General features: G+C 36.3%; 1 protein-coding gene across 1 annotated transcript in view; it reads right to left on the reverse strand.

The window, feature by feature from the left end:
• Nucleotides 1-10,790, reverse strand: part of SGK3 (serum/glucocorticoid regulated kinase family, member 3) — a 91,083-nt gene that overhangs the window by 17,592 nt on the left and 62,701 nt on the right. The window contains exons 8-14 of the mRNA XM_008566850.1: nt 10,689-10,721; nt 10,282-10,291; nt 9,348-9,405; nt 4,935-5,018; nt 4,702-4,833; nt 448-560; nt 317-353 (exon numbers count right to left, since the gene is read on the reverse strand). Of these exons, the coding sequence (XP_008565072.1) occupies nt 317-353; nt 448-560; nt 4,702-4,833; nt 4,935-5,018; nt 9,348-9,405; nt 10,282-10,291; nt 10,689-10,721 (467 nt within the window). The remainder of the gene's footprint in view (nt 1-316; nt 354-447; nt 561-4,701; nt 4,834-4,934; nt 5,019-9,347; nt 9,406-10,281; nt 10,292-10,688; nt 10,722-10,790) is intronic.

A 10,790-nucleotide genomic window follows, 5' to 3' on the forward strand; every position in this document is an offset into this window, starting at 1 on the left:
TGTGTGTGTGTGTGTGTGTGTGTGTGTGTAGCTCTATGTAATATAGATATATAAAGTCGTACCAACCAGCACAATCTAGAGAACTGTTTCATCACAAAGAAACTCCCTCATGCTACTGCTCTATCTTTGTGCTCTCTTTCCCCTTGGACCACTTGCAACCACTAATCTGTTCCCCATATTCACAGTTTTGTCATTTTGAGAATGTTATATAAATGGAATCATGCAGTATGGGACCTTTAAGACTTGCCTTTTTCTACTAAGGATAACAACAACAAAAAAATTGAGAACAAGTAGATTTCTAAATACCAATACTTACTACTGAATCCAAAAGAATATTTTCTGGTTTCAAGTCTCTATCAAATTAGAAGGAAAGAAAAGCAAAACTGAGAATTAACTGAAATAAAATATTAAAAAGACAGCTTTACAAGTAACATTTAAAAAATTTACCGGTACACTATTTTGATGGAGTGCAAGTAACCCAATGCACTTGCAATTTCAGCAGCATAAAACCTAGCTCTGTGCTCAGGAAAGGACCGTTCTCTTTGTAAGTGAAAAAACAGCTGTAGAATTGGAAGGAAGAAAAAAGAATGTTAGGATCACTGACACATAGCATTAACCAAATATATGCTGTAAATACAAAAGTAGGAATTGCTTTTGTAACTTTGTGACATAAAAATGCACCAAAGCACAGAACTGTGACTCTTCCTTGTCTGTCTCCCACCTGACAATCATTCTCTCTCTCCAACCACATGTGTCAGTCTACACTTGCTAATGTTACTCATCTCCCATTTATTCCTCAGTCTTCAATGTGGCAGTGCTCTCACCATCCCAGGCCACCACTCTGGAAAAGATTATCAATGAAGACCAAAATGATATTGATATTGTCATGTCTTACAAAGCCTTTTTGGACTATGTTTCATTAAAAAAAAGAGAAAAGAAAACAGGGCTGGCCAGTTAGCTCACTTAGTTAGAATGCGGTGCTATAACACCAAGGAAAAGGCTTCAGATTCCCATACCAGCCAGCCACCAAAAAGAAAATAAAAACACAAAAAAACCCCACACTATTCAGAGATTGAAAACTAGTGGCCAGCGGAACAAATATAACTAACAGGTAAAATTTGCTTGAACCAAATACTGTTTTTAGGAAAATCTGAGTTAGATGATAACATTTAAAAACCGGGAAATTTGGGGATAAAAATTCATAGTTTTGGTTTCCTGTGGAAAAAACAAACAAACCACGAAGCTCTATACCATTAGGTTTAAATTCCAAAGTGGCAGCAACTGGCTGGAGCTGAGCAGCAGCTGGACTTCCCAGTTCCTTTTTTTTTTTTTTAAACTCTTGGGTTGAGGGCTTTCTCTCAGTAGGCTGCAGCAAGGGAGCTGCTCTACTGCATATCCCCAGTTCATTCGTTACACTAATTCTTCACTTATTTCTTACAATCTGTCCTTTAGCCTTTTGGTTACCTGCCTGAGGGAAGTTTACACTAGGTCCCTTGGCTTCTAAGACAATAATCTCTCCTTGGGTCTTCGCCTATCTTGGAGAGTTCCATCTCCACTCCTTTCTGGGTCCAAATGCTGCAGGGATGACAGGATTTCTGCCCCTGGTCCACTGTTATTCTTTCTCTGGATACTCTTCCCAGATACACTAATCCACTCCAGTGATTTAAACCACACCCTCTATGTTGATATCTCCCATGTGGACATCTCCAGCCCAGACCTCTGTTTGGAGCTTCTACTGTGAAGACCTATTGCCTCTGCTCTTTCTTAAATATCTTACAAGCCAACAAAGTCAACTTGTCTAAAATAAGTCCCTTACCTTCTCTTACAGTCTTAACTGCTGCTAGTGTATTCTCTCCAGCGCTCTAAGCCATGGGAGGCAACAAGGCAGTGCAAGGGGTCAGGTTTTAAAGCTGATTAGACTTGGGTTCAATTCCTGGTTTTTCTCTTTTGTGTGCAATTCATTTAACCTTTTCTTTTCTTGGTGGCTGGCTGGTAAGGGGATCCGAACCCTTGACCTTGTAACACCACACTCTAACCAACTGAACTAACCGGCCAACCCCATTTAATCTCTCTGATTCTCAAATACTTAAAAAAAAAAAAAAATTAACCTTTTCTAATTAACCTCTTCTAAAAGGTTGCGGTAAAGATCAGTTATAACAGATCCTGACAGAGGTAACTGGGGACTGACCTGGGGTTCATCTGAACTGTTCCTTTACCCTTAGCCTCTACATCCAACCAATGAATAAATTCTCCTTTTTTTATCTTCTAATTATTTCTGGAATACTAACTCCTTTTTACCCCTACCACTGCTTTTATTAGCTGTGGCCTACACTACCATAATATTCTCTTTATTGTGCTCTCAATTACATCACCCAACAACATACTTCCACTAAAGTAAACAACCTAAAATGAAAATCTGACCATGTCTCTATTAATGGCTAACATTGATAGCTTACTCAGTCAAAAGGCACTATGCTAAGAACTTTCTATACCTGTAGGTAGGATTTAACCCACCTAGCAATTTTGAGGAAGGAAATTAATAAGAAAGCTGAGGCCCAGAAAGGCTTGCTCACCCACCCAGTGTCATCAAACATATTTGTTTACACTTTGCTCCAGAAAAGATATGAAGCAGTATACAAAAATAAGTATCACATGTTAAGGTTAAAATGTAAGTATGGGCAATAGGGGGGATAATAACAGTAATAATAGTAGGGAACACATGATGAAACCACACTCCTGCCTCTTTCTATCTTTTCTCCTCATCTTTATTCCTTGTTTACCTGTTGCCCCACTCAACTCCTCCTCCACCCACCCCAGCATTCTACTATATTTCATTCTCTTTTTTTCATTATCTTAGCCTAGTGCATCTTTCAGGTAACAAGCCTACCTCTTTACACTTTTGCTGCTCAGTTTATGAGCAGTCACTGTATAAAAAGGGCTCAGAAGCAAAGCTGTAAAGCAGCACAAAGAAACCACAGATAAAACAATATGATCTCGTCTGCAGTTAGATGTCTCCCATGAACATTTCAAAGACAAAGTGTGGTCCTTAAGAATGGGCTTTGTAGTTGGGATGTATAGTTTAACTCCAGGGCCTGACACTTATTTAGGGTACAGTGACATTGAGAAAGTTACTTAACCTCTCTGAGACTCAATTTCCTTACCTATAAAAGGAGTATAAGAGTGTTTATCTCAAAGAGTTGTGGTAATTAATTGAAATAATGCAAGTAAAATAGTTGCAAAATGTTAGGCCCTCGGTAAATTCTCACTATGTGTTAGCACTCAGGCACATGCAAAATAACATGACAACCTTCAAGGTGGGAATAATGTGGGGTCATCTACATCCCTGAATCAGAGTGCCTAGGGGACTCATAATCTTGCCTCTAAACTGAGTAGTCTTAAGTGACTTTTGTCAGATGTAGGGAGTTGAATAATTATTCTTTTTACAACCTTCCCCCCAAATGACCTATGTGTGTCTGATCATCTTTTCGGTTTGCTGAATAGAAACTGGTCTTCCTTCTAGTTCCTTTATTCTACAGTTAAATGTACTATAGGAAGGTTAAAATATTTTCCCCCCTTCCCTGCTCTGAGATTGGGAGATGAACGATTGCTTTAAAAAGATATGACAATATCAATTAGTTAAAATAATTCTTAGAGAAACTCACAAGTCAAAGATCAAACAAACTAGAAGGGTGTGAAGGTTGAAAAGTAGAGAGATGAGGTTGTCAGCTGCCTAGATCCTGGAACCAGACTGCCTGAGTTTAATTCCTGCCTCCAATACTTATTAACCTCATGACTTCCAGAAGCTACCTAGCTTATCTACGCCTCAGTTTGTCTTATAAGGTTGTTGTGATAATAAAATGATAGGTACAAAGAGCCAGAGTGCTGGGCTCATAAGTAATCTTTGTCTTAAAAGGTTGTTGTGATAATAAAATGATAGGTACAAAGAGCCAGAGTGCTGGGCTCATAAGTAATACTCGCCACATGTTAGCACCACTGTAATTTTCATCATCACAGCAGCATTTCCCAAAGTGTATTTCAATATCCCTCTGAATCAGTGTTTTGGGGAATATTATTAAGAGATTTAGTTCAAACAAAAAAGGGGACTATGTAGTAAGTAAAAAAAATTCTTTTAAGAAATCCTGCTTTTGTTTAAGGCAGAAATTCTCAAAGTCTTTAACATGCTGAAACATATTGTGAATCACCAAGAAGGGGATATAATATAAAATATTTCCCAAACTGACTTTTTACCTCAGAGCCCTTTACTAGAGGTTCATCTCATCTGACTGATAGTTTACACATTTTAGAAAATGACAGGCTGGAGTAATATTTATATACAATGTTGAAATGATAACTATCTAAGTTGCAAATCATGTTTTGTTCTAAATACTATTCAGTATATATATTTTTTCTTTTTTTTCACTTCTCAGTAGTAAGAGGACATTATTCAGTATATTATTCTTGCTATACAGCTTAGCAACAAATCTATCCATTAAGTCTGTAGCTTCATTCCAAGTTCTTTTATGAACCTTCCCAACTATACCACATGCTCAAGAACCCTTATTACAGTTCTCCACATCTTACATCATACTTAGTCATCACCTTGAATACTGATGCTACTCACAAACAGCTGTTGATAATGCACTGTCCTTCTAAAATTTATAAGCACAGAAAAACTATTAGAAAACCAATTATAAAACTCACCTCCCCTCCATTAACAAAATCCAGAACAAAATAAAGCTTTTCAGTTGTTTGAAAAGAATAATGTAATCCAACCAAAAATGGATGTTTCACATTTTTCAAGAGCACATTACGTTCAGCCATAATATGTTTTTGCTGGAAAAAAAGGTAAAGGATCAACTTGTATTATATATAAGAAAATAATTCTGTTAATTGAGAAAATGGGCTTAGGAGAAACAATAGCTATTTTATTTTACCTCTTTTCTGTTGAGAACTATTTTTTTCTGTAACACTTTGACAGCATAAAATTTTCCATCCAGTTTCCGTTTTGCAAGAAGAACCTGTCATAGTTAAAGATTGTGTATACTATTAGAAATTTAAATATTTTCATAGAAATAATTCACTTGACAATAAATCAATGCTTCTTAAATTTTGGAAAAAGGAAGTCCATGAAGGACCTAGATAATATGATTTTGTTTTGAAAATTGAGAAATACTGAACTTATTTCTGTAATTCTACTTTTCTTTAAATATTTTAATGAAACAGAAAAGGATGTTGATTATTTGAATAGCCAGGCACCATTTCTTTGTTACTTAATGCATTTATATTTGAAATTTTTACGAAATTTAAGAGCCAATATCTACATTGCTTGAGGGGTGTGTGTGCACGTGTGCACACAGGCAGGCTCCAGCCCTGAGTCCTGAAGAGTGCCCTTAGAAAATACTGAGGTATAAACTTTATGGTTACATAAAAAAAGGAGAAGGAAATGGTTTTTAGGTGATCAAAATGCACTGTTGTTCAAAAAGTTCATGAAAATTTTCATATTAGTCTTTAATTCCATTTTTCCATGAACTTTTTAGAGCATCCGCATTTTTAGGTTTCTCTTATAGGTTCTAAATTCAGAATAGTTCAGAGGAAGAAGCACCATATATAGCTGAGTTTCTATAATGGGCTGGGTTGCATGCAGACACTTTTAAGAAACTGGAGAAACCTAGAAGAACTCACTCCTGAAAAAGGTAGACATTCTCAAGGTTTTGCAAACCTTATAAAGGGATTCAAGATAACCCACAAGTTGTGTAACTATTAAATGACATGTTTCAAAGCTTTTTGAGATTACCTGACACAGCAACTAGTGACATTGCTGGCCTTACTTTCTAGTACTTCTGTGGTCTTCCTCGCTAAAACCTTAACCACACTCTAACCATGTGAAAAACATCAGACAAATCCCAAAGAGGAGCATCCTGCGATATTCACGACTAGTGCTCCTCAAAACTGTCAAGGTCATCAGAAACAAAGGAAGTCTGAGAAACTGTCACAGCCAAGGAGACATGACAACTAAATGCAATGTGGTATCCTGGAACAGAAAAAGGACATTAGGTAAAAACTACACAAATCAGAATAAACAATGGACTTTAGTTCATAATATCAATATTGGTTCATTAATTGGAACAAATGTACCATATTAATGTAAGGTGTTAACAAGAAGGCAAACTGTGGGGGTGGGGTGAGGAAGGCAGGAAACTGCTCTTTCTGCTCAGTTTTTCTGTAAATCTAAAACTGTTCTAAAAAACAGTCTACTAGTAAAAAACGTTCGTTATTCAGAAAGATGGACACAAAAGCTCTTCAGGTTGAAAATGTCCTCTCCTCAACTACTGGCACTTTTCTCATTTCCCACCCTTTTGTTCTCTACAGCATTTGACTCTGTTGAATGTTCCTTCTTAAATTTTTCCTTTTCTCAACGACTCCCAACTGCCCAACTTTTCCTTCTCCAATATTCTGACTGGTTCATCTTCAAGTGCATTCTGAGAAAATGCAAAGAATGTGGTAATTAGTAGGTACTGATTCCCTTCAAGGCATTTTTTTCAGTAGAGTGGCAGATCTGGAGAACAGACAGAAAGTTAAGAAGCAAATGGGCAAATGGAAAGCGGAACCAAGACCACACACTGAAGAAGACGTTAGAAAAAATGTTAGATTGCTGTTATTTAAGTTCAGCTTATCACATATATTTTTCTATTTTTCAAACAGATTGTGAATTTGCATGTGTTTCCTATTCCTTCTTTTCATACATTCTGTTTATGTTTTATCACACTTTGTTGGTTTCTAGCCATTTTGCAAGATTTAACATTTTATTAAACATAGTATAGAAAAACTCATAAGTCAACTCATAAGTCATTACAGCTTAATAAATTATCACAAAGTAAACACATGTATGTAACTACTATCCAGGTCAAAAAATAAAACTCTGCCAGTAGCCTGAAGCCTCCTTCTGCCCCATCTCAGTCATGACTCACCCCTTTCCTCCTCAAAGGTAACTACCATTATCTTGACTTGCAAAAACTGGTACGTTTCACCTTTTTTTCTGAATTTTATGCAATTAGAATCATATAGATAAAGTTGTCTCTGTCTCATTTCTTTTACTCTAAATTATGTAATATTCATTTGTGTTGTGGCACATAACATAGTTTTCATATTTTCATTGCTGTGTGGAATATTCCATTACGTGACATATTACAATGTATCTACTCTTGTTGACAAATATTTAGATTGTTTATGAATAATGATGTTATCAACATTCCTGCATATGCCTTTTCTAGGGTATATGAATTTTTTTTTTTTGTCTTTTTCGTGACAAAAAGGGTAAGGGGATCGCAACCCTTGGTGTGGTGTAGCCTGCACCGTGCTCACCGGCCATTCCTGTATAGGATCTGAACCCGCGGCGGGAGCGTCGCTGCGCTCCCAGCACCGCACTCTCCTGAGTGCGCCACAGGGCCGGCCCTATGAATTTTTTAATATATATGTTTTTTACCGGTAAGGGGATCGCAACCCTCGCCACGGTGTTGCCTGCACCACGCTCAGCCAGTGAGCGCACCGGCCATCCCTGTATAGGATCCGAACCTGGGGCCTCGGCGCTACCAGCATCGCCCTCTCCTGAGTGAGCCACGGGGCCGGCCCATGAATTTCTGCTAGATATATAGCTAAGAGTTGAACCAATGTTTCATAGTAATGTATATACTCAGCTTTAATAATTAACACCAGTTTTCAACAGCATAAAGACAAAACACCTAGAAGTACATCTAATTAAGGATGTGCAAAAATCCTATACAGACCACTACAAAATATTATTGAGAAAAATTAAAGATGAGCTATATTAACAAAAGGATATACCACGGTCATGGATTAGAAGACAATATTTTAAAGATGACAATTCTCCCCATATTCGATTTAATTGGGATTGCACTGATCTACAGATTCAATACAATCCCAATTAAATTCCAACATAATTTTTGCAGAAATTGACATGATTCTAAAATTTATATAGATATGCAAAGGGCTAAGAATAGCTTCTTGAAGAAGAATAAGGAGGGAAGAATTTGTGCTGTTGGATATCAAGCCACAGTTGTCAAGACAATGTGGTCCTGGTGCCAGCATAAACAATAGACCAATGAAACAAAATATAAAATACAGAAACAGAAATACAAAATACAAAAACAGATCTGTGCATATATGAACAGTGAATATATGACAAAGGTGGCCCTGCAGATCAGTGGGGAAAGAACAATCGTTTCATAAACTGTGTAGGATCAGCTGCATATCCATATGGAAAAAAATGAACTGTGACCATACACCTTACTTACAAGCAAGAACCAATTCCTGGTAGCCTCTAGATCTAAACGTGAAGTTGCCAAAGGATAATGTTTTTGTTTTTAATGACAGACTATCTCTAGCATCTCAATAGAATTGTGGGCATTTTGAGAGCTGGATCCATTTCTAACTTTCCATTGCTTAAACTAGCACAATGCCTGACAAGCAGTGGATGTCAATATATATTTGTTGCATGAGTGAACACACACACATGGGTTTGACTGGAGTCACAGTTTCAGGTCTCAATGAAACTCAGGATAAAAAGTACAGTTATCAAGAGCTATAAATACAGCAAAATATAATGAAACACATACATATTTATGAAGTATAATGCAAAAAAAGCACTTAAATATATTTGATAATTCTGACAACTTCATCTATGATGTTTTTCCTGGTAACCCTGGCCTCAAGTGAGTCTCCTTCCTTGGTGTGGCAATATTATCAAGTTAGGTGATTTATCCGACACTGTGAAGCAGAGTCTCTAAACATTCCTTTCCTTCCCAAACTATTATTTACACAGCTGCTCATTTTTGTCCTTCTCGCCTCAGCTTAAACAGCACATCTTTAAAGAAACCATCCTTGACCAACCCATCTAAGTGGGGATTTCCCCCTGTTGCCTATTGTCCTCTGTCACTTCATCCTATTCTTCATTTCCTTCCCAGGTCCATTACTATCTGTAGTTATTTACTTGATTGCACAGTTAATTGACTACTGACTATTTTCCCCACCAGGTTATAAGCATCACTAAGGTAGTAACCATGTCAGTTTTGTTCAACAGTATCTAACTAGGGGCCAGTAGGGTACTTAAAATATATTAGGTGCTCAACAAATACCTGATGAATAAGTAAACTTCATTTATAATTTGAGTAGATGCCTTATCTTCTTAATTATTCTGTTAGTACTTTTGAGGGAAGGGAAAGTATCTTAACTCCATATCCTGCATACTAAAATGTCCTATGGCTCACACATATAAAGCATGCATTCCTTAGGTACTTATTTACTGAATGAGAAAATAAAAACATTCTTACCTTGCCAAAGCTGCCTTTTCCAATAACTTTTAAGAAATCAAAGTCACTTGGTTTAGCACTGAAATAAATTAACAATGACTAGAATCAGCCCCCTAGAAATTGGAAAGATGTTAACTTTTAAACATTTCTTAGCACTTTATGCTTTAATAAATGTTAGGTACAATGTACTTCAGCATGATGACTCCAGCTTTTCCATTGGTAATATCTCATCTTTAACATGAGGGTACTTCTGAAAGTTTGTGGAAAAACAGAATGGAAAGATAGTACAAATTGCTCTAAGAACTTTTTGAAGTACCCTTGTATAAAATAGGTAATAATGAATGGTAATAATATCTTTCTGATTAGATCAAACATTTTATAACTTTATTTAAGCCTTGTTATGTTCTGCTTAAAAGGGACTTCAATAATATTCTCTCTGGGAGAAAAGGATCTTATATCTATAGTTCTGAACGCAAAGTAGATTGTACCTAAACCAATTTTATTAACAATAAACCAGTGTTGTTAATGAGGAAATTGAATAATTATGTAAATTACTAATACGTTTCAAGGACTATCTAGTATCTGGTAATTCTTCTGAAAAGGAAGTTACTAGTTGGAACACTTAGTAAAGATGCTAAGAAAAATTTCTGATAGAGAAAAAAGTCATTACAGTGTTTTACGTATAAATCACTCATTTTATATTAGAGATAAAAGACATCTCCACTTATTCTCATGAATGGTAATATAGGAAAGCCAGGAATAGAAAAGCCAGAGGAAATAATACTAAAACTGTCCTTATATTTACGTTAACCTATCAGGTAAAAACAGCATTGGCTGTATGTAGGCAAAAGCACATGGCAGCAGAAAGTTGAGCTTAAGCAGCCAGAAGAGTTGTTTCCTCCAATAGTATCAATTCCTAAGTTGTACTAGGGAGAGGGGAATTTAGATTTAAAACTTGAAGTTTCCTTCAATTCATTATTAAAAGATATAGTCAACTGAAACATGAGAGTAACACAGGTAGTAACAGGTAAAGATTAGTGAGGTAAATACTTAACTAAATTTTTCTTCTTCAGAAACCTGCTCTTTGGACTATTTTGTTCTTTAATGATATGCTGAGATACTAAAATGACTTTTTAAAAAGAGGTAAACAAATTTAACAGTGAAATAAATGCAAATCTCTCAAACATGGTTAATAGGCTAACTGCAGCTATACCCAAGGCCCCATTGTTAACTGTTGGTGATGACCCTTTAAAGCAAATTTGTATTTATGCACTGTCTCACTGACTAAATGCTATGAATGACAGAAAAGAATGCTCCATGCAAATCTCTCAAACATGGTTAATAGGCTAACTGCAGCTATACCCAAGGCCCCATTGTTAACTGTTGGTGATGACCCTTTAAAACAAATTTGTATTTATGCACTGTCTCACTGACTAAATGCTATGAATGACAGAAAAGAATGCT

The sequence above is a fragment of the Galeopterus variegatus genome, unplaced genomic scaffold (genome assembly GCF_000696425.1).
Source record: "Galeopterus variegatus unplaced genomic scaffold, G_variegatus-3.0.2 Scaffold271, whole genome shotgun sequence".
Classification (NCBI taxonomy): domain Eukaryota; kingdom Metazoa; phylum Chordata; class Mammalia; order Dermoptera; family Cynocephalidae; genus Galeopterus; species Galeopterus variegatus.